Below are 22,241 nucleotides of genomic sequence, written 5' to 3'. Positions count from 1 at the left end.
CAGTGGGATATTTAGGCATGCACCAGGCACTCTTTCTATAAGAGCACTTTAAATCTCCATATACCATTGTTACAGGATTGTGGCTAATCTTACGCTATATTACTGCATTTCTTTCATCTATTTTACTTCATATCTTTTCTCAATTACCTCTGCCCCATTGACCACTAGCTTTATTACTGAGCCACTTCCTATTTTAACATCCATGTCGTCTTTCTTTATGTATCTTATTACTCCTTTGAGCAGGCTTATGTCTCCAACCAAAAGAGACTTCTCCATTCTTTCAACCATTGAGACTATTTGCGCCACATTAAGGCCTCTGTCTATTTCTGTTATGTTTATGGACCTTCCTGTTGAGAGCTTGTACTTGTTGCCTTCCTTGCTTACAGAGTGCTTAGACTTCACTTGTATTACGTTGACTATGTTATATGTATGCAGAATATTTGCAATGTTCAGCTTACTGTACAGATAGAGCGTGTATTTGCTCTTTAGACTTGCAAGCAGCTTTTTGATGTTCTCAAGAACTGCAGATTCTTCCATATAGAATATGTTATATCCTATGTTTAGAACACACAAATTACTGTAGCGAGTAAGCAAGTACAGCTTATGGACTATTTTGTGCTTTTGGCAGCTGATCAGATTTCTTTTAATGTTGTTCAACAGAACAATAAGCTTTTCCTTGTAGTTCTTGCAGTTATTATACATAGTATAGTAGTTTGTGTTATTTGGGGAAGATTGTGTTTCAATCTCTATTCTTCTATCATAATATGCCAGATCTGGGGAGCCAGGCACTAGAGAGTCATTTACGACTAGAATGTATTTTGTGTCAATTGTGTACTCTTCTGTGTAGTAGTCTTCTCGTCTGTACTCAATATCTGTTATCATAATGACATTCTTGCTCTTGGAGAGTTCTATAAAGTATTCTCGGCACTTTAGCTCATTTGGAGAGACCCCGTTGAAAGTTGGGTTCATCAAGGAAATCGCAAGACCATCCATTTCCAGGCAACTTATTGAATATTCCTTCTGTAAGATGTACTTGAAAGACTTGCACAGATACGTTGCAATTTCGTCTTTTATGCCTTCAATTATTATTACTACTTCTGACATAAAATGAAAATGAAAATATTCCCGATTAATGCTGTTCAGAGCATAAACCCAGAGACACTAGAAAAAGTGCTGGACACAACAGAAGAAGTCATTATATTTGACAAGGTATATAAGAGGTACCAGATGAGAATAGATGAGCCAGCAGAAGTGTTCATAGAGGAAGGAGAAACTAACCTATTTCTTACGTTTATGAAGGATCTTGGGGTAATTGGATGAAGTTCTGAGTGAAATAAATATGCAGAAGTAATAGTACGGTGAAAGCAAAATAATTTCTCTATTTTTTATGAATGGCTACGAGACACTGCTGCACTTTCTTAACAAGAAGATAACCATCCTAGTAAAGTGTAATGGTGAGATGGAAAGGGTTTCAGGAAAACTGCAAGGATTTGATGAGCATATGAATGTCTTGCTATGCAGTAAAAGCAGCACAGTGTTGTATTTAACAAAGCACATCATAGAATACATTCTACCAAGAGAGAATCATTCATAAGATGTGAATACCATGCATTGTATCTGGCTTAGCAGAGAGTTAATTAAACACATAGATATTATTAATGAAATTATGTATAGACACTCTTAAGGGAATATAGTAGATATAATTGCTGAAATAGTCAGAGACCCATTTATATATAGAAAGAGAACTTCTTATTTGTTCATACTTCAGAGCAGACTTCTTTTCTTGTTTTTGTTCTCTCCAAATAACTCAAGTTATTTTCACTGTTTTATTAAAGAGAGTTATATTTATAGAATTATGGAACATCTAGTGCACTAGCAAGGACTTACATTAGATCGTATAAAGAAGGTGTTTAATTGATGCATTGCATAAACAAAAGATCTTAAGCTTAAATAAAGATGTATGTGTATATGAAGTCATACAAAAAGCACATAACCAATGCACTTTGGCTTAATTAATTATTTAATTTGTCTGTCTACACACAAATTGAAAAAATACTATATGTCACCTTACCTTCTTGTATATCACCATGTACACCGTCAGACAGGCATATTTACATCTAAACCCTTTACTCAATATAAACTCAACTGTGCAAGATTGTCTTGTAGCTAAAGCAAATAAACAAATAATGCAGCAGTAGCTCAGAGAAAATTGAAAAGTACACAATAATTCGCACACCTTTGCAATTGGTCAAGACATGCTGATCACTTCCTCTTAGACTCAATCACATACAGTTATTCTGTAGAGTAGTAGTAGGACCGGTCTGCTATAGCCAGAGCACTGTGTTTCAGTGAGAAGAAAAAACAAAGCGTGCTACTTTTAATTCTGCATACTCTAAGGGGATTTGTTTGGTATTCTTATATGATGAAACATAAGTATGACTGAAATATAGACAATTAATATGTAAGTACAATGAAATTCTTCTTTGAGTAAGCACTTGGGTGCAGTATACTAAGTATGTATGGCTAGTTGGAATGAATAAAATTTTTAAGAACTCCTATTCGATCAGTTACAGTTTCCCGCCTTTAAAATGCGCGGGAAACAGGAGCCAATAGAAATTGGAGGGCAGGCCAACCAAATGAGAGAGTAGGGCCAGGCAGGCGGACAGGCCCCCATTGAATAGCAGAGAAACCTGGAAAGTGAAATACAAATATTGGAAAGATAATTAAATTTACAAAATAAATAGAATCCCAAATTACGCATAGTTCTTTTTATTGTTCCAGACTTGGATTGCGCTTATTTTTTATTTATGATTCTTGTAAAACACCCCCCTGTAAAATGGCGAGAACAAAGCAGACAGCAAGAAAAAGCACTGGAGGAAAAGCACCAAGAAAACAGCTGGCAACTAAAGCAGCAAAGAAGAGCACAACACCCGCAGTAGGTGGAAGCATTAAAAGGCCCCACAGGTACAGAGCCGGAACAGTAGCCCTTAAAGAAATCCGAAGGTACCAAAAAACCACTGAGCTTCTCATAAGAAAGCAACCTTTCCAGAGAATGGTAAGAGGTATATGCCAAGACTTTAAGTCAGATTCAAGATTCCAAGGAAGCGCACTTGCATCTTTACAAGAGGCAACAGAGGCATTCATTATCGGACTGTTTGAAGATGCCAATGACTGTGCTATCCACGGCAGAAGAGTTACTGTAATGCCTAGGGACATACAATTGGCTATGAAAATCCGAGGAAGATACAGACCTTAACTCAATAGTAAAAAGTATCACATTCAATTCTCTATTCTTTTATTACTCTCTTCCTTTTCTATACACTGCTTACTTCTCACATCCACCCAAGAGATATTTATACTGAGACTCTTTAGTGCTCTGTTTGGGCGTACACGGCATCTTTATGGTCGCAGGAAAAGGCAGCAAGCATTATTACAGGCAGAGCAGCATGCAGGCAGGATATTCTGTATATGTTTGTGTCCAGCAGAGTCTAAAGCTATTTCGCATGAGTATCTTTTATTATGCAATAACCCTGTGACTGCAGACAAATTTAGAAATGATCTTCACTAAGCTTGGCAGCAAAATAAGTCACAGGCATAGTATGTATTCAATGGGATAGTGTGTTTAAGGGTTTAAAAGTAGTCAGAGCATGCGGTCAGGTCTACTTGCAGAATATGTATATATTCCTAACTGGGTAGATGCCACTCTTGCTGAATAATGAAAGTGCCTTTAAGATGATCTATGGAATGTTCTTGCTAATTCTTCTATATTTAAATGAATCTGCCTAATACTTTTTGTCCTTGACTGTGAACTTCTGATGCATCTTCTTCAGTAGAATATTGCTGCTATAAATGACGTATAAGCAAAATATACAAAAGACCTCAGTTACTAGGAATAAGACAACATACAAAAGGAATGCTACATGCTGTGTTTATAGTGTAAAAAGAGCCTTAGTGCTAAATAAGTAAGAATAACCATGCAAGAACCTGATTTTATTTTATTTGATGAATCTTGGGTTATGCTAGAGTGGTAGAGAGCATATGGAATGTGCTTGTTATACAAAACTGACTCTCATTAATTGAAGTGCTTTGTATTCCGTATACATAGTTATTTTGGGTATGCCTGCATATACAGTAAGCTCAAATAGACAGCTTATATAGATTAGTGAAGTATTAAAGGGAGTTAATTAAACAATATACTGCATACAAGGAAGTAGATGTAGAACTATGTGATTTAGAACTTAAATGGATTTAATATATGGCATGGCGTATTGGCGGGAAGAATTCTGCTTTTAATTAAAATTAGTAATCCAATAGTAGAGTTATCCTGCATGAAAAGTTCATTTATTTATTTCACTGACCTCTAGTTTTTTGTAGGTCTAGAGCGCACTCTATTATTTAGCTGCAATCGATTGGCTGCTGCATATTTAAACAGATGTACTTTATTATGCAAATACATATTGAATATTATATTGTTTTCAAGGCATTGCAAACAAAAACAATGGGAAAAAAGTGGTAATTTGATCATCCTACATTCTTTGAGTGCTAGTATGTATGTCTTCTATGAAAATACAGTTATGTCTAGTGTAGAAAGATAGTGTATTTGTACTTTATGCCAATAATACTAAAATATGAAATACTGTTGTTTGGAAAACTTGAGTATATGAGATCCAAATAGTATATACATGCATCTATTCAAGAAATAAGAAAAAGGCTTGAGAATATAAAATGTGCGTAAGAATCCAGTTCCTTAGAGTATTTGCTGCAAGGATAAATGAATTGCAGTGAAATTATAGAATACATGAGCGATATATGTTTATTTATGTTTAAGCAATACTTCCTGCTTGCCCAGCAAATCATATATTTAAGCAATACAAAATACAAGACGGGTAGTAGGCACCCATGCCCCATAGAAGAAAATAAATAAGCACATTCTTCTTATTATTGTGCATACATGCAGATTGAGAATTTATATGCACTTGGTCTATCCAATACAGCACCATCCACCTACACTTTCATCTGCTTCTATATTTACTTTGCTTTTTCTTTTCTCTGGTGGAGACACCTTCATTATGGCCTGGGCTATTTCTCTGAACGCATGGTCTACGCCCTCTCCTGTCTTTGCAGATACCTTGCTAAATCCAATTATCATAAGATTGTCTGACGTGTATTTTTCTATGAAGCTAGATATTTCCTCGTCTGAGACAAGAATATTTCCTGTGTCTATTTTGTTTGCCAAAATGTAGATAACTATCTTGCTGTTTATGTTATTGCGAATTTCATTTATCCATCCCTTTAGGTCATTAAAGCTTTCTGGATCTGTGGTGTCAAACACCAGCAAAATCCCATTTGCATTCCTGTAGTAGCTGGATGTGATGGTTCTGAATCTCTCCTGTCCTGCAGTGTCCCACAGCTGCAGCTTCACCACTTTGTCATCTACTGTGATGTTTTTCATCTTGAAGTCCACGCCAATTGTTGTCCCGTATGTTTCTTTATAAATGCTGTCTGTGTAGCGCAGCAGTATGCATGTTTTCCCTACACCACTACTTCCTACCACTAGAATCTTAAATAAGGCATATTCTTCATGCATATATTACATGAAAATAAAAAAAATATTTATAGCTGTTACTGATGCAGAGATACCCCGTGCGTGCATATATGTATGAAAGACGAAAGTGTCTATGCAGATTGCGCAAATGGGTTCTATTCAGGCAGAAAGTGCTTATTTTTATAGGAAACTCTTTTTTGCTATTTATTAAAAACTTCACTTTCTTAAACAGTCTTGGCATAGACTTAGAAGTTATTTTTAAGCTTCAAATAATTTCTGAAGAGAGTATAGTGCAATTGTAGTTTAAGCTGCAGTATTCGGGCTATATCGTAAATGGTTAAAGATATTTGCTGTAGTTATTATCTTGTATGTAAAGGAGTAATGTTATCATGCCATAAAGTATACTGGCAGATGCTGAAATTTCCTAGTAAATGAAGGCGCATGTGTGTTCTTTGAAGTAAAATATGTTGGCTGAATCATTTTTTGAAGGCGTATATTTCTTGCAGTGTAACCTTGTATCTGGATCCATTTAGCCTATAATAGCAGTGTTATTTGTTTTTAGTTCTAGAGTATGGATATTTTGTGCTTTTTATGCTGTAATATATATTTATTTTGTCCATTCAACTATGCACTAGTATACATATTTCTTAAAGTGTGTTGCCAACTAAGAAAACAGCAAGGAGGGCTCTAAGTATGTGGTGCTTTAGGATTAGCTATTTATATTATTTGTATTGCTGGAAAAGAGTCATATGCTGTAATTTCTTTGCTTGCATAGGTGCACACCCTAATCAAGCATAAAACACTTTTTTCGTCTGAAACCTTCAAGCGCCCTTGGCAAAAATCACATGCCAGGCGCCTGTGCAAATGTGAAACACTATGCTTTAAAACAAAATATAAGAAGCAAACAATAGCGCTGAATGGAATACAAATCATTAGGGAGTACTCTAAGAAGTTCACTGTTAAAATATTCTGTTATGGAGAGAATCAGCATCTGGGAGTTCAATGAGTGGAATGCCATTTGGATGACCATGCTATCCTCTGCCCGAATGATATCCTTTTTTGCTATTACAACCATTATTTCTGTTTGCTCTCTTGGCTTTATTATTATTCGAAAAAGATCATTCACACAAAAGGACACACTGTGCGCGTTTATCTTTATGGTTGTCTCTATTTTTCTTCTGGATAGCGTGCAGACCATGCGCAAGATTGAGATTTCTCTGGACAAGTCGTATAAAGACATAGAGATAAAGATTCCCTTTTCGTCCTTTTTTCTGAATACGCCTATTAACAGGCAGAAGATGTGCTCGACAGACTTCAACAGCCAGCTGGAAAGATCAATAGATGACATACAGCTTGGAGAGAAAGCATCTGCTGCATACAGAAATCTAGTAAGAAACAACGTTCTTCAAAAAAGGCCGCTTGCCGTAGAACAGCTCAACCCAGCACTTAATAACACCAGCGTGGTAAGTTTGCCTGCGTCTGCGCCAATAAACACAGAATACTGCATCTACAAGATGCCAAGCGTAGGTCGACCAGATCCTTCCTGCGTGGGCTGCCAGTTTCTAGAAGAAAAAGAGTTTGCTGAGGCAAGGGAAGATCTGAAATACATTGACAGCGTGAACAGACAGTACCAGGACATAGAAAGAAATCTGGTTGCAGCAAAAGGGAAATACAAGACATATTCTGTTGACCTGATGAACAACTTCAAGACATTTAACAAAGTCTCATACTTTGTGAGAGACGAGTTAGTGGCTGTTGGGATAGACTTCAAATCGATAGAGAACGCAATTCTTGAGCTGATCAACAAATATGAAGCAATATTCTCGGGCTCAGTGCAGAACATCACGAAGCTGCAGGTGGACAGCGACTCCCTCTGCGTCAGCATTAAGAACACAGAAACAAAGCCCTTTTCTTCCAGTACAAGGACAGTAGGAAAGGGCCCCGTACGAAGAAGAACCAGCAAAGTTATTGTTAAAGAACAAGAAACATACCGCCCGAACTCCATGCTTGTTATAAAAAGTGGCCTAGCAGAGGACCCATCACAGCAAACAATTGAGGATGCAATCCATCAGATGGTTCAGAGCAACATCCGAATGCCAGCTGATCTAGTTCCTGCTATCAATGCTGGCACCAGATCGGGTGGAGATGATCCTTTTTTCAGTGCAATGAGGTACACGCTAATTGCAACTGAAGCTCTAATATTTATACAGGTTGTTCTTGTGATGGGAGTGATCTTCTCAATTATATTTGGCATGAATTGGCTATACTTGGCCTTTTACTTCAGCATGTGTGGGTCACTGATCATCAGCCTGATCCTTGGGTTTATTGCCTTTGTAAACTCCACAGCAGTTGACTCTTTGTGTAAAAGTGGGCTCAAATGCAGCATGCAGACCTCCGTAGCCCAGGATGGAGCGGCCATCCCTGTATCCCGTCTGATTGATGTGCCTGAAATGGCGCTGAGAGACTCCGTCACACGATCAACAAACCGCCTGCAGAAACAAATTAACACTGTTCTGACAAGCAACACATTTGAGGAGATCCAGACAATAGCCGGGCAGCTGGACAGGCTGTTCCAAATTAAGAAAGACTTCCCAAATCTGATTGCCTCAAACGCAAATCGCGAGGTTGTAGATAAAGACGCTATATACCAGGCTGCAGATAAAATGAATGCTAGTTTGGATAGCATAAAGTCACTGGATAAACAAATAAGAAACACCGGATGGACTGAAACCTTTAAGAAGCTCTCGCAAGTAAATATTTTGCTCTCAGACACAACATACACAAAAAATATTAAAAAGCGGCAGGCATTGTCTGGGCTCTCTAACGGAACGGTTATTACGAGCGACATGTCTTCCTGTGCAGGGAAAGAGGAGGCAGTCTGCGAATTGAAGCGGCGTTTTGACTCGCTGTTTATTGGGCTGTTTCTTTTTGCTGTTGTGTTGTCTATAGCCATAGCTGCATAATAGGCATAATAGAAAAGCGCACTGTCTAATCATAGACGTTTGGTGGCAGGCTGTAAGAAAGATTCCCATAATTTACTAATAAATTAACCAGATATTTATAATTTGTACATGTGATGTGCACCTTTCTATTCTGCTCTTTGGTAAAAGGCGCATTTGCTTGAAATATTAAGCTGCTCAACTGTGGGCTAAAAGTGATAAAAAAAGATATAATAGATGTCTTGCTCGTATATATGGCTCTAGGTGTATTATGCCTTAGTGTAACCAAACCACTGCTGTGTGTTTACATAGATGTAATTTGCATTTTTATATTTTAAGTATCTGAATATATTGATAAAACTAAAGTCTCTAAAAACATAGTATATACACAGACATGAAGAGGTTAAATATTTTATTTTAAGAGCAAAGCACAGGAAAAACATAAAAACGTGCAAAACCAAAGAACCCATAGGCCAATGAAGTCTCTTGGAAGAAAAACAAAGAATAGACAGCATGAACACAGCCATCAATAACAAAATGCGAATCAGATGCAGAGATGCCTCTTTAGTTATGGTAAGCAAGTTATGTATAACTGTACAGTTTAATAGAGGAGTATTTGCTTACTTAAATCACCATAGTGCATAGAAGGTGCTCGTGTTTCAGAGTATGCATAATCATAGGCTGCTATATGGCTGTATAGCGTAATATTCTTTTTTCATTTTAATTTACACTCTTTACTGAATATTCTTTACATATTATATGCGTATAGCTAGGTGAAAACAATTTCATAGAGAACCAGTGGTTGGGCAAGTTAAATTGTTATATACACAGATTGAAGTATATCTGACAGTGTAAACAGAAATAGTATGGTGATTTACACGGATTTATCTTCTGTTTCAGATGTCTATAGTCCGTAAGTAAATAGACTGCATGCACCATCATATACACGCAATGGCCTATACAAAAAAGAGCAGGCTACACCCAGAGCAACAAAATATTTCCTCAGCACGATTGTATACAGCAAAGATAGAATAGAAGTGTATATTACGTACCTATCTCTGCAGACACATTCTACTGCACAATTGGCATTCTTGTTAGATATAGTAAAAATTTTCAGAACTAGCACAGAGAATGGAAAACAACGAAAACCCATTTAACATAGACCCAAAGCAACAGAAAAAGTATGAGGCAAGAAAGAGAGCTGAGGAAATCAAAGAACTTGAGGCAAAGTACCAAGATGACCTATCCTCATACACGGAGACAGAGGAAGAGATGGAGTATGTAGAAAGCGAAGAAGAGAACATTGCAATCCAGGAGGTTATAGAGAAAATAAAAAGAAAGGATCCAGAAATATACGATGGGGAGAAAAATCTGTTTGAGGAGCTAAAGCAGAGCCACAAAGGAGCTGAGTCTGGTGCGCAAACAAAAACATCTAGAGAAGCCTCGTACAGACTCAAGGACTACTACAGAGAGCAGACGCTGGACAAAATGCAGAAAGAAAAAGAGGGCAGTGATGAAGAGCAGCAGTCAAACCCAGAGGAAGCGACAGACTCAGAGGACCACCAAGAGGAAAGCACAGAGAAGGACAGAAGGCACGAGAGAATAAAGAGAAAGGCAGAGTACAGTGAAGAGCAGAAGAAAAACATAAAAGACTTTATATCCGCATTAAACAAAGTAGACACAACCGACGATCTTTTCCAGAAAAAGAAGGAGGAGGAAGTAGAGGAGGAGAACCAAGACGAATTCCTGACAGACTACATTCTAAAAGGAGGCTGGCAGAAAGAGGAGGAAGCCAAAGATGATGGGGATATAAAATTCCTGGAGGAGGACAGCGAGGAAATTGAGCTAATTGAAGAGTTTGATAAAGAAACAATGCCAACTGCACAGGGGAAGTTCGCCACTGTCAAAAAAGCATCACAGAAAAGGAAGAGAAAGGAGCTCAAAAAGAAGCTTCGAAACCGAGAGGAGGAGAAAACAAAGCAGGAGGAGATAAAGAGGCTGAAGAATCTGAAAAAGCAGCAGTTTGCAGATCGGCTGGCAATTCTAAGAAGCGTGTCTGGGCTGAGCAAAAGGCAGGCATCAAAAATAAAACTTGAGGAGGTCTATAATAAAAAGGAGTTTGACAAAACAATGGAAAGCCTTTTTGGAGAGGAGTACTTCAAGAAAAAGGAAGAGGAGCGGCCTAAGATCAAGGGATACGAGGCAGAAGCGCAGGAGCTGAAACAGCTGGAGGATTTGGCAGAGAAAGCAGAAATGCAGCAGGACAGAACATCAATGAGCGAAATTAAGAAGATTCTCTCTGAGATAAAGGAGATAGGAAAGGAGTATGCATCTCTTAAAAAGCAAGGCGACTTTGAGTATGTAGAAATGCCAACGGTAAATATAGGGCTGACAACACGGGAGATTCTTCTGGCAGACGACAAGTTCCTTAAAAGAAACTATTCTATAAAGAACTATGCGCCCTTTAAAGACAAATATGAAAGAAGGTAGCCATGCAAGTAGAAAAAAGAAGTAGTCAAATAAATAAATATAGAACTTACTAATATAGATAGACTTTCCTACTTATCAAGTCAAGCTTCAATTGATGCACATAAGAAATACTGCCAAGAGCAGATAAACTATGCCACAATATAGCCAAATGCACAGAAATAAGAAAGCACATTAGTGTCTATATAATCACTTGAGCCTAGAAAAATATGCACTATGTTGTGGTGATGCAATGAAGATGTATTTCGAGGATCTGCAGCAAATGGCTGTGTCTATTGGTTCTTTCATCGAACTAATACTAGAGAGATAAAGAGATTTGTATCAAATTTCGATTGGTTCGCGAATTGGTCTATAGAAAGGAGATATTTTGAAACGATTTCATACATTTCAAAAGATGCAAGAGCCTATGACAGAAAATAGCAATGTACCCTCTAGAGTGCTTATGGTTGATAGCCCTTTAGCCACGCCAGATTTTAGAGCATACAGAATACGCCAGCTAATTGACGGGGTAACACAGACCTCTTTTGTGCGAGTTCTGTCTATTCTATCAGTGGCCTTCAAGCTATTGCAGATAGGAATAAACGTGACTGCGCTTTTTCTTACACGAAATAGCGAAACGCAGACTCCGTTTAAGCTGTTCATTATTGTGTACACAGCTCTAATAGCAGCACACACAACTTCTTTTGTAATTAGACATAAGAGATACATATTCAACCAGGAGCCCCTGGAATTCTCGCAGAGCGCAGAGTCCACTCTGTTCAACAATCTGCTGGATATTCTAACGCTTTTCCTGTACTTTATTGGATTCAAGTGGCTGCAGCAGTACCAGTCCTCAAAGGATGACATTCCCATTCTGTATAATCTAACACGGATTTGGGTCTTTTATGGAATTGCTATTGTGCTTGCCCCAATCTTCTCGGTTATTCTAATCCTTTTGCTGCTAAACTATGTGCGCCCCACGCTGCCTGTAATTGAGTATGCAGTGGGCGGGAAAATAAAGGAGGAAGACGCGCAGTGTACAATATGCTTGGCCCCCTATGCAGAGAAGGAGCAGATCAGAAAGCTTCCCTGTAAGCACCACTTTCACATGACATGCATTGACGAGTGGTTTGGAATAGACGATGTCTGCCCTCTTTGCAAAAGACCAATTAACCCGCTGTATGACATAGCAGGCAGTTCTCTTTAGTTTCAAAAAGCGCAGTGCTCTTCCTGGAAGCACACACTTTGCATAGGAGCGGGAAAGACTGGCATAAGCATAGTCTTACAAACCAACACGCCTTTGCAGAGAAGCCTTCTGTCTGGGCGCCTAAGCTAGAAAATAGCCAGATTTAATTAACAGAACTTTTTTAGAAATGGAAAGACTCTCTGTTGTAGAGTACTTGGCTATGCGCTACTTGAATGAAAGAGAGTCAAAGAGGCTGCTTCCGTATGATGAAGACCTTATGGACAGAGTGAAGTTTCTTCTGCACAGGCAGAAAAAGAGACAGCGAGAGGAGACACAAAGAAATAGAATAAAAGAGCACATTTATAAGATAGAAGCAGATCGAATAGAGTGGCTTATATCTGAGTATCTTCTGATGCGTCTGGAGAAAATAAGAAACAACTTCTACATAGAGGACTTGTCGCTTCTCTCTCCATACGAGAAAACCTACTACCAAGAGTACATTAATCTTAACAAAGAGGCAGGAACATACACAGAGCTGGAGCAAATCCCCGCAAGGCACAGACACCCAAAGGATCCGGCAGAGATACACGGGGTGTACATTCTAGACGATGTGCAGGATGTTTTGATTGGGGAAGAGATTCTAACACTGCAGGCAGGGGAGTTTCTCATTGGAGACATCGCAGGTTCGCAGGACTTGGTAAATGATCTGGGGGTCCTTTTGATATAGAGCGCAAGTGATCAGTTTTAAATAAAAATACGTTATGGTATAGAATTAAAAGTCAAAAACAGTGAAAAAGGCTTATATTTAAACAAGACTAAGACGATCGAATTGTTTCATCCTCAAAAGAGTACTCAATGAACTGTTCTGACTCATCTATGTCTTTTTCCTTGAAAATTCTGCGCTCGCGCAGCCGGCTCCACATTTCTTCATTTGTTTCATCTGCAGTCTCTGACATAAGTGATTTCATGGTTTGGAGGTTCTGTACAGCCGGGCGCGCTTCAATTCCTCTGATATTCTCCAAAACCTCTTCATATATTTTCTCTATATACTGCTTTGTGTTTTGATTATCCATCGACATGGGAAGTATCTCCAGCGTGTAGTTTGGATGATAATGATCAAAGTATTCAGTGTACGGCAGCTCGCTGGGCACGTCCACATTGGCTAGAATTGCTGTTTCATACGCCCACACACGAGAGACATTTGAAATTGTGTAGCCTCCGCCTCCCAGCACAAGAAGTGGAATGTTTAGAGACTTAACAAACTCAACACACCCAGCATGCCCTTTGTGCGTCAGGTTAAAGCACCCAAGACGGTCTCCTGCAAGAGAGTCAGCACCGCACTGCAGAACTATCACATCAGGCCGGTATTTCTCAACAGCAGCGCCAACCACAGGCTTGAATATGGACAGATACGTGTTGTCATCAATTCCCGAGTTGAGCGGTATGTTAATGCTGTATCCCCGGCCCTTTTCAATTCCTACGTCAGTCACTGCTCCTGTCCCTGGGAAGAACTCTCCATGCATGTGGAAGGAAATAGTCATCACTCGGTCGCTGCAGTAGAATGCCTCCTCAACTCCATCTCCATGGTGCACATCTATGTCGATGTACATGACTCTTTCGTGGTACCGAAGCAGCTCCAGAATTCCCAGCACAATATCATTCACGTAGCAGAACCCAGAGGCCTCTCTTCTCTTTGCATGGTGCAGTCCGCCGGACCAGTTAATTGACACATCAGACAGACCTTCGTTTATGTGGGCTGCGCCCTGAATCGAACCTCCGGCTGTCTTTTGGCAGTACTCGTACACTCCTTCGAAAACAGGACAGTCTTCTATCATGTTGTACCTAGAAAGCTCCTTCTCCTTTGTGTCTGCGTTCTCTTTTCTAATGTTCTGCAGAAACTCAATGTAATCGTCCGAGTGGAACCGGGTCAGATCTTCAAATGATGCAGCCATGGGCGAATACACATTCAGCCTCTTAAAAACAGAGTAGTTCATTATTAGAGAGTGCGTGAGTCTGATTCGGTGGGGCTTCATTGGGTGCCCAGGCGCATATTTGTAGTTTCCAATCTCTTGATCGTAGAAGTAAGAAATCTTCCTCATCCCTTCAAAAAGAAAAAGACATAAATAATATACTAATCGAAATAATTAATGATCATATGGACATGCCAAAATACAGACATAAATAGACACAAAACACAAGAAATATCAAAGATAGGCGCTGTTTTGCTGGAATTTACAGTTTGCCTGTATTTCTATAGGAAAATTCTTGCAAAAATTATAATGGGCCGGTGGTACACAAACATTATTAAAAGAAGAACGCATGTTACACGAAGCGAGGCACTTATATGCCTAAGCGTGGCGGAAGACGAGTTTGACAGGTTCTGTGTGCTGACAGACACGCACCCATTCATTGCTTCAAAGGAGGATCTGACCAATAAAAGCACGAAAATACAGTATAAGCTAGCGGACATCCACAGAATACGAGAGTCAGAGCCGTACCAGAAAATGAAGCTGAAAAAAGAAAATGCAAAGCGGCGGTGCAACTATAGAGATACAGGGAGAGAGTACAAGCTGGACTATTTGTTAGATGAAAAGATAGACTATGGCAGAATACTGCTGAGCAAGTACCCGTCCTTTGATGACATATATGAAGACCTAGGGGAGGCTGTGACGAGTCTTATAATTACAGAGCGGCTGATCAGAGACAAGAAAAGAGCAAATCTATGCATACGGTTTGAGTCCGACATAATTACAAAGATATACAGAGAGCTTTCTCTCTTCTACCTCTACCTAATGATACACAGAAACTCGTATAAAGTCTTCATAGGAAAGGAAGGAATCTACTACAGCACAGAAATCAGCGGGAGTGAAATATTCTGGAAAGAAAGCTATCCCTTGGCAGATCCAGAGGACTCTTTGGGAATAAACTACAATGCAATAGTCCAGACAGCCGAGTTTAACGCATACCTCTTGGAGAAGGTAAACTTTAGACTGTTCAAGTCAATTGGAGAAGAGTATTTTGTAGAGTACATTCGCTCACTCAGAAAGAGGTACACAGACTTCATTGAGTACATTCCAGTTGAAATACAGAATGCAAAAGAGAATTTGCGTGAGAACAATGAGTACATGCTTGAGGAACACTTAAAACCCAAGGAAAAAGAGCCAACAACTGGAAGGTCGTTAAAGGATGAGGATGCAGAAAGAGAAGAATTTGTGCAGGAAAGAGATCCTGGTGCATTCGGTCCAATAGATATACTCAGCGAGTTCAAGAGGATACCAAAGGGCCTGCTTAGTGCCATTACAACAGAAAACAAGGGGATTTTCTGCGGAGAGAAGGTCTTTCTGTGCAGCAGCACAAACACATTAGAGCACTCGCTTACTATGCTGATAATATCAGGAGGAGGAGACATAGTCAAAAGCGCAGAAGAAAGCACTCTTTACCTGTGCAGTGTAATTCCGCAGAACTTCAGGGCAGAGTACAACTATGCACACCCGCAGATAATCTATGACAGCTGTAATTTGGAGATTCTGCAGTCGCACTCTCTATATAGGCCAGGGCAAAGCATACCGCAGCATGTCAGCCCGTATAAATCTATGCTAAAGACAACCGATCTGGACACCTTCAATATTTCGCATAAGAAGAAGAGTACAATAGAGTCTATTATAAACCACAGAAAATAATTATAGAAGAAAATAAATTGTCTGAAGAACCCGTCTATATTTGGCTCTTTACAGCCTGAGTGTTCATTAAATATTTAATATGCGAATATATTTGTTTCTCACTTGCATAGACACAGTCTATCTGTGTTATGGGCCTTAAGAAATATCAGTCTGCATACAAAGAGATATCGATGCATCCTTTCACATACACTTGGAGAATTCAGCGTATAAACCAGGCACAAAGTTCTCAGAGAAGAGGGTTTCCTTTGTGTCATGTGACTAATAAAAAGCACTCAATCTGAAGAGATTATCTACATTTACACTCTATTCTATTACAATTATCTTTTATTTAAGTGAGTGCTTGGTGGCTATGAAATCTACATGTTGTTGCTAAGAAGATCTCCTTCATAGACATCAGGCTCAACCTTACGCGTATGCTGGAATTTAAGGCCATCTCCTTGGGTTGACCAGCTGGGAATAAACCACATATACCAACGCTCTCCCATGATTATCTTCCAGTTCTGATAATATCCCATGTTGTAGGATATATTTGTATTTTCTGCAGGGTATTTTCTCTCCTGCGGGGTTTGATTGATGCATATGGAGTACACTCCTTCTGCCAAGTACCAGACAGTGAATAACAAAGCAATTACCTGCATTGTAATTCCTACTACAATTGGAGCAAGTGTTTCTCTTTTTGTCCCTGGAGTGGCTATAGACTGAATGAAGCACCCAAGGCCAACTAGATCCAGAAGGAGAAGGTAGAATAAGAAGACAATGTAGAATTTGTAGTTTGTAAACCCAATGCATAGATCAAACCAGACTAGGTGCTTGTACATAAGAAGCATGCAGTGGTCGCACTTGTCGCAGTGATAGCTGCGCATAGGCTGCGAAGTATTACACTTCTCACATATGTTCATTTCGTGTCTGTATGCAAAGATGTGCTCCTTCTCAAAGGGATTGATGCTCATGCTGCTATCATCCGAGTCACTGTCTTTGCCAACTATCTCTGGGAAAAGCTCTAGTGTCGTGCAGTTCTTTGAGATGGTCATTCTCAGGAAGGAGAATCCCACTAGAAGGATAAGTATCTGATAGACGATGAATATGCAAAGGGTTGCAACTGAGACACTATCAAGCATTTCTAGTGAATATACTGTGTTATATGCAAAGAAGATGTATATTCCCATAAATAGCACTAGTGTTCTTTGTATTGCTACCCATAAAGTCTGCCAGACTTCACTCCATTTAAACATAAATAACCAAACAACTCGTTTTTTTATCCATGAAAAGCTTGCAGTCACGGAAGAGAAAGCTTCAGTTTGATGAAGATGCGAAAAAACATGAAGCAATTAAATACGGAGTAAAGCCCACTGAGTGCTCATACTGCAGTGTCCGTCTGCGAATTACAAACACATTTGGCTGCAAGTGCAAAAGAGTGTTCTGCGCAAAGCATCGGTACTCAGACGAGCACAGGTGCACATATGACTATAAAACAGAGAATATGATCCGTCTTGAGAAAGAGAATCCTAAAATAGCACCATCCAGAATATCCAATGCATAGCCGGCTAGACTTAGTTTTCTATCCAGAGCAAGAAAATGCATCTGAAAGTAGAAATAGCAAATTTTACACGAGAATTTTCATGGAGTATTTTAGAAAAGTGCAGACCACTGAGCTGGACGGAATGCCGTGGAATGAAAAACAGGAGGTGGCAGAAAAAGTGGTTGGAATCGTAAAGGATGCTGTAAATGAGATAATACATGTAAATAGCCAGGCAAAGAAGCTGGAGCTCTTTATACGATATTTATCAGTTGAGTCACTTTCGGATCTAGTAGAAAAGGTGAAGATTACAGACGTACACAACAAAAATATAACATATGTGCTTGAGGCAATACTGAAGAAAATAGAACAGCAGAAAGTACTGACACCCCCGTATAAAGTGCTTATAGAAACTGTCAATGCAAGAATACAGAAGAATATAATGAAGTCTCTTAAGAGCAAAGGCACAAATCACATGATTAGAGTTCTGCTGAAAGTGGGTCATGACACAGAAGGTCTTCTAGAGGCTATAAAGAATGTGCCAATTGACTACATTTTGGAAGATTCTACGCGAACAGCCACCTTTGCAGAGTATATGTCGTGCGTAAGTGAAGAGGAGAGAGAAAGAGTGGTTAAGTACTTAATTAAAGTCTTAACAGTTGACCGTCTTAAGGGGTATACTTCTTTCTTATATGAAAAAGTATGCCGGGCAGCAAGTCCTGCACAACTGGATGAAATATTCCAGATTATTAAGCCAGATGTGCTTGAACTGTGCCAGAATGAGGTAGGAAACTACTTCATGCAGGTATTTATCTCTGTCTATAATCCGCGCAAGATATACCCTCTTCTTGAGAAGCATGTTCATACTTTCCAGATTAACAGTAATGTTATGCACTCTCTGCTCAGCCAGGCAGCACGCCATGAGTGTGCAGGCATCTTGGAGAGCATTATGGAGCGACTTTTTACCATAGACACTGTTATGCACACTCTTCTGTTCCATTCAATGGGCGGATTTGACTCCAAAGGGTACAAGCTAGCACTGAAGCTTATGGGCGCAAAGACAAAGTACCAGGAAGCACTTCAGATGCAGTGCGTTGCTCTTTATGAAAGATACTGGCTATTCAACAAAGTAGGACAGGAGGTGCTTATATCCCTGCTTAGGTGCAAAAATCTATCTAGAGAGGTTGTCGCATTGCTCACTAGCACAATGACCAAGGAGTTCATAGGAATACATGAGAGCAAAGGAGGAGATGCCCTTTTGGATGCAATTGAGTCTGTTGCAGATAGAGAGACATGCAATAAGATCCAAATAGTGCGAAAAAGAGACAGAACATCAGTGCACACTGGTTCTCGTAGAATGCACGCGTCTGAAAGGAGCAACCAGTAAACTCAATGGAATCTTGTGGTACCGTATACTAATGTAGTATCTAGGGGATTAAACCAGTTGGCTCTTCGTATATTTATTGAAGCAATAAGCTCTGCTTGCACAGTAAGTCTTTGAAATAGCGCACAGTAAGTCTGTGCTTTCTGTTGGCTGCAAAAAGTCTCTTTTCTTCTAAGTGAACTAAACCTTCTGTGGAGTGAAAAATAAATTATATTCATAGTTATAGTCTGCTCTTGCGCCAATGAAGATAAACTTGCCTTATACTCACTTGCTCAGATCGCAGGCAGCTGACTCTATACTCTGTAAGACATACTAGTACTTTCTATTTCTTAATAAAAATACACTTTGGACTGTCTTTCCACTATAAACACCTGAATATATATCTATATACTATACAAGACTGTCTTTTTGTAGACTGTCTTTTTATAGAAATATTATATGCTTGTAGACTATTGCTTCTAATTATTTATTTTTATGCTGTATTTACATACATTTATGATATCACATTGATCTAAGCACATGAATGAATATTAGACAGAATCATTAAGATGAGTAAATATTATTAATATATGCTACAAAGTAATGCAGTAGATAAAATGAAGAACCAGGATAATATGTTGAATATATCCAAACCAAAGTGCAATAACTCTAGTCCTTTGTACTGCTAGCACAGGAGAAAAATAAAAGATATTTTAGCAAAGAAACCCACAGACAGCCATGCACTGTGCACTAATTAGATAGTTAATTAATATTTGCTTTCTACTGAAAATACATTAAGACTTCTATAGATATACATGTATATCACGAGATAATTAAGTATATGTGATATTGAATGGGTGCTAGCTAGAATATTAATGTGTTCCTTCAGTACTGACCATAAGAGACAAAAATGTAAATTAACCAGAATATTCAATTTTTAAGGGAAGCAGACAGGTTCATTATAATGCTTTTCTATGCACAAATTCTCAGTAGATATAAATAATCTGTGTCTTATCATTGCAGACTGAAATATAAAAGAACACATATTTAAATACTTCTAATTCTATATAAGCAAGAAATAGACCGTTATTAAAAATTTCATTTAAAATAGAAAAAAAAATTTACGTCATTATATGATGCATGGGAAAGACAAGAAAACTTTTAGCTTAAAACAAAGTAAGAAGGAGTTTGATGATGCCCCCACACTGATCCAGCTAGAGCCAGAGTCACTCGATGATATGTTTGCAATATTTTCTGAGGAAAAGAAGAATCCAACCATGCAAGATACTACTTTAGAGAAAGAAGCAGAAAATCAGATGACTTTTTCGTCTTTTATAACTACAGTTAAGCAAAAGTTGACTTTTGCACCCACTGTGCTAGTTGATATATCAGAGCCTACAGAAGGAGAAACTTCAAATGCAAAGACAGACCTGATGACTGGTTGTATGGATGGCTTTGATATTGGTGGCCAAGAGAATTCTGGTGGCTCAGTCAACACAGAGGGTTTTGCAGATTCAGATGAAACCCTAGAAAACAACCCAAAGAACTTTTTTGAAAGAATGACATCTCCTTTTAACGGGTTTTCAGATTACATGTACAAGCAAACCCCTCTAAGCTATCCTGCACGCAATATAAACAAGATTGAAAAGTTATTTAGTGTAGAACAAAAATTACTTAATGGAGTTTTAATAGTGGTTTTAGCCCTGCTGCTTGAGGTGTTTATATATCTTGCCTTTAAATTGCGAAAATACGTGCTGTTTGGTCTGATGGGTCTTATGTTTGTTCGGTATCTCTGGAAGAAAACCTTGAAGGATGGTTTAATTATGGCCTGTAGCTCACTTATGCTTATTAGTGTGATTCTTATAGGTATACTAGATATGATTGCATACGTTTTAACTGGAATATATGTTTTTGTAGGAGTCTCTTGGGTAGAAAGATCAAAGAGAAAGATTTACTTCAGTGATATTATAGTTCTTACACTCGTGTGGATTTCAAGTGTTTCCTTATTTATGCTTGACAGGTGGGTGGATTTAGCAGCAACTAGAATTGATATTTTCACGGCCCTATGCTTTGCACTGTGGATATCCATTATATTCAATGCAGGAATCCTTCGGTCGATATTCTTATGGATAAAAGAGGCAGTTACTAAAACTTCAAAGAATGAACAGAAGCAGGAAAAGAAGGAAAAGCAAAAACAAGAACACCATATAGTCACACTGCAAGAACAAGAAGATCCTTCAGAGACTAGTGCATCTAGTGAGCTAGTCAATGCATTCATATTCTCTAAGTTCTGGATACTAGCATTCTTATGTATAGCCATTTCTACTGCAGGTCTAATTGTAGGCACACACTGTCTATCAGAAAAGACAGCTGTTCTAGCAAAGAATGCAATAAAAAGGATATTCTTTTGCAAGAATATAGAGGCAGTGAATTAACAATAAAATATACGAAATATTAATAAAGTTCTTCAAAATATCACATAACTTCCATTGTACTGCAGTAGTAAATAGTAAAATACTTGCTTAGTACAAGATATTCTCATAAAAATATACTATTAGCCATATGATGGTAAATATGTATATAAAATGTATTTGTATGCTTATATTCTAAAGCTCTCTTATAGACTAGATCCTACAAGTCACCAGTGAATTTCAATTTCACCCAAAGAGGTTTCTTCTATAGAATATACTCAGTAGAAGTAGAAGAATATTTATTTCGACATAAATATTGCACCAAGTTAATGGTGGTGCACTACATGCCTTTAGGGCCCATTTTAAATCTACTAGAATAGTTTTCAGGTAATATTTGCACCTGAATAAAATAAAACAAAGAGAAAAGCAAAGAGTATCCTTGATTTCAATGGCTTACTGGTGCTGCACCTGGATTTAAAGACTATTTTCTTTGTGTATAAGTGTTCCTAGACAAGTAAAACCTGCAAAAATATCCTGAAATAATTTCTATCGATAAGAAAGATCAGTTATAAAAAAGTTATAATGAATTATTTTTTATTCCATCTATGCCGCTTTTATACTCGTTCGATATGAAGCAATGCTTTGCAAAGATGTGCTCTGCAGAGAAACTGGTGAAACAGAAAATTGTAAAGGTGCTCCAGCCAACTAGAAGGTTTGGAGGGCTTGTTCTTAGCCCAGTGGGCACAAAGACTGTCTCGCCTCCAGACAGAAAATACATTGATAAATACGGCCTGGCTGTGGTTGATTGCTCCTGGAATAAAGTTGATCAAGTTGACTTTACCACACTGCCGTCAATGAGAAACAGGCTCCTTCCCTACTTAGTTGCTGCTAATACAGTTAACTACGGGAGGCCATGCAGACTAAACTGTGCAGAAGCATTTGGGGCTGCCTTATACATATGCGGGTACAAAGAGGATGCAGAGAAAATACTTGAGCCATTCCCATACGGCCCAGAATTTCTCAAGATAAACAGTGATCTTCTTGAGGCGTACTCAAAGTGCGAAAGTGCAGAAGACGTTATTACAGTACAAAATACGTATATTTCTGCAGGAAAAAATAAAGAATGAAAAAATGT

The 22,241-nt window shown here is 38.6% G+C and overlaps 16 protein-coding genes across 16 annotated transcripts; 12 read left to right on the top strand and 4 right to left on the bottom strand.

The window, feature by feature from the left end:
• Window positions 1-117: 117 nt before the first annotated feature.
• NESG_00359 (uncharacterized protein) lies at window positions 118-1,104 on the bottom strand (the record flags this gene model as incomplete). The annotated part of the gene is made up of 1 exon (XM_053048011.1): window positions 118-1,104. One exon carries the CDS (start codon window positions 1,102-1,104, stop codon window positions 118-120), a length of 987 nt encoding a protein of 328 aa, XP_052905836.1.
• Window positions 1,105-1,107: 3 nt separating this feature from the next.
• On the top strand, window positions 1,108-1,320 carry NESG_00358 (uncharacterized protein; the record flags this gene model as incomplete). The annotated part of the gene is made up of 1 exon (XM_053048010.1): window positions 1,108-1,320. The coding sequence occupies one exon, from the start codon at window positions 1,108-1,110 to the stop codon at window positions 1,318-1,320; it is 213 nt and encodes a 70-aa protein (XP_052905835.1).
• Window positions 1,321-1,387: 67 nt separating this feature from the next.
• Window positions 1,388-1,594, top strand: NESG_00357 (uncharacterized protein; the record flags this gene model as incomplete). Its single annotated transcript, XM_053048009.1, has 1 exon — window positions 1,388-1,594. The coding sequence occupies one exon, from the start codon at window positions 1,388-1,390 to the stop codon at window positions 1,592-1,594; it is 207 nt and encodes a 68-aa protein (XP_052905834.1).
• A 1,242-nt stretch (window positions 1,595-2,836) lies between these two features.
• NESG_00356 (histone H3) lies at window positions 2,837-3,256 on the top strand (the record flags this gene model as incomplete). Its single annotated transcript, XM_053048008.1, has 1 exon — window positions 2,837-3,256. The coding sequence occupies one exon, from the start codon at window positions 2,837-2,839 to the stop codon at window positions 3,254-3,256; it is 420 nt and encodes a 139-aa protein (XP_052905833.1).
• Window positions 3,257-4,981: 1,725 nt separating this feature from the next.
• NESG_00355 (uncharacterized protein) lies at window positions 4,982-5,587 on the bottom strand (the record flags this gene model as incomplete). Its single annotated transcript, XM_053048007.1, has 1 exon — window positions 4,982-5,587. The coding sequence occupies one exon, from the start codon at window positions 5,585-5,587 to the stop codon at window positions 4,982-4,984; it is 606 nt and encodes a 201-aa protein (XP_052905832.1).
• An 875-nt stretch (window positions 5,588-6,462) lies between these two features.
• Window positions 6,463-8,508, top strand: NESG_00354 (uncharacterized protein; the record flags this gene model as incomplete). Its single annotated transcript, XM_053048006.1, has 1 exon — window positions 6,463-8,508. One exon carries the CDS (start codon window positions 6,463-6,465, stop codon window positions 8,506-8,508), a length of 2,046 nt encoding a protein of 681 aa, XP_052905831.1.
• A 1,107-nt stretch (window positions 8,509-9,615) lies between these two features.
• NESG_00353 (uncharacterized protein) lies at window positions 9,616-10,974 on the top strand (the record flags this gene model as incomplete). Its single annotated transcript, XM_053048005.1, has 1 exon — window positions 9,616-10,974. The coding sequence occupies one exon, from the start codon at window positions 9,616-9,618 to the stop codon at window positions 10,972-10,974; it is 1,359 nt and encodes a 452-aa protein (XP_052905830.1).
• Window positions 10,975-11,365: 391 nt separating this feature from the next.
• Window positions 11,366-12,157, top strand: NESG_00352 (uncharacterized protein; the record flags this gene model as incomplete). Its single annotated transcript, XM_053048004.1, has 1 exon — window positions 11,366-12,157. The coding sequence occupies one exon, from the start codon at window positions 11,366-11,368 to the stop codon at window positions 12,155-12,157; it is 792 nt and encodes a 263-aa protein (XP_052905829.1).
• Window positions 12,158-12,323: 166 nt separating this feature from the next.
• On the top strand, window positions 12,324-12,863 carry NESG_00351 (uncharacterized protein; the record flags this gene model as incomplete). Its single annotated transcript, XM_053048003.1, has 1 exon — window positions 12,324-12,863. The coding sequence occupies one exon, from the start codon at window positions 12,324-12,326 to the stop codon at window positions 12,861-12,863; it is 540 nt and encodes a 179-aa protein (XP_052905828.1).
• Window positions 12,864-12,951: 88 nt separating this feature from the next.
• NESG_00350 (uncharacterized protein) lies at window positions 12,952-14,235 on the bottom strand (the record flags this gene model as incomplete). The annotated part of the gene is made up of 1 exon (XM_053048002.1): window positions 12,952-14,235. The coding sequence occupies one exon, from the start codon at window positions 14,233-14,235 to the stop codon at window positions 12,952-12,954; it is 1,284 nt and encodes a 427-aa protein (XP_052905827.1).
• Window positions 14,236-14,283: 48 nt separating this feature from the next.
• Window positions 14,284-15,816, top strand: NESG_00349 (uncharacterized protein; the record flags this gene model as incomplete). The annotated part of the gene is made up of 1 exon (XM_053048001.1): window positions 14,284-15,816. The coding sequence occupies one exon, from the start codon at window positions 14,284-14,286 to the stop codon at window positions 15,814-15,816; it is 1,533 nt and encodes a 510-aa protein (XP_052905826.1).
• Window positions 15,817-16,172: 356 nt separating this feature from the next.
• On the bottom strand, window positions 16,173-17,048 carry NESG_00348 (uncharacterized protein; the record flags this gene model as incomplete). The annotated part of the gene is made up of 1 exon (XM_053048000.1): window positions 16,173-17,048. The coding sequence occupies one exon, from the start codon at window positions 17,046-17,048 to the stop codon at window positions 16,173-16,175; it is 876 nt and encodes a 291-aa protein (XP_052905825.1).
• A 29-nt stretch (window positions 17,049-17,077) lies between these two features.
• NESG_00347 (uncharacterized protein) lies at window positions 17,078-17,356 on the top strand (the record flags this gene model as incomplete). The annotated part of the gene is made up of 1 exon (XM_053047999.1): window positions 17,078-17,356. The coding sequence occupies one exon, from the start codon at window positions 17,078-17,080 to the stop codon at window positions 17,354-17,356; it is 279 nt and encodes a 92-aa protein (XP_052905824.1).
• A 79-nt stretch (window positions 17,357-17,435) lies between these two features.
• On the top strand, window positions 17,436-18,719 carry NESG_00346 (uncharacterized protein; the record flags this gene model as incomplete). The annotated part of the gene is made up of 1 exon (XM_053047998.1): window positions 17,436-18,719. The coding sequence occupies one exon, from the start codon at window positions 17,436-17,438 to the stop codon at window positions 18,717-18,719; it is 1,284 nt and encodes a 427-aa protein (XP_052905823.1).
• A 1,112-nt stretch (window positions 18,720-19,831) lies between these two features.
• NESG_00345 (uncharacterized protein) lies at window positions 19,832-21,130 on the top strand (the record flags this gene model as incomplete). Its single annotated transcript, XM_053047997.1, has 1 exon — window positions 19,832-21,130. The coding sequence occupies one exon, from the start codon at window positions 19,832-19,834 to the stop codon at window positions 21,128-21,130; it is 1,299 nt and encodes a 432-aa protein (XP_052905822.1).
• Window positions 21,131-21,711: 581 nt separating this feature from the next.
• Window positions 21,712-22,233, top strand: NESG_00344 (uncharacterized protein; the record flags this gene model as incomplete). Its single annotated transcript, XM_053047996.1, has 1 exon — window positions 21,712-22,233. The coding sequence occupies one exon, from the start codon at window positions 21,712-21,714 to the stop codon at window positions 22,231-22,233; it is 522 nt and encodes a 173-aa protein (XP_052905821.1).
• Window positions 22,234-22,241: the final 8 nt, after the last annotated feature.

Source organism: Nematocida ausubeli (genome assembly GCF_000738915.1).
Source record: "Nematocida ausubeli strain ERTm6 chromosome Unknown supercont2.1, whole genome shotgun sequence".
In the NCBI taxonomy this organism is placed as follows: Eukaryota; Fungi; Microsporidia; genus Nematocida; species Nematocida ausubeli.
This window is presented reverse-complemented; position numbering and strand designations above follow the sequence as displayed.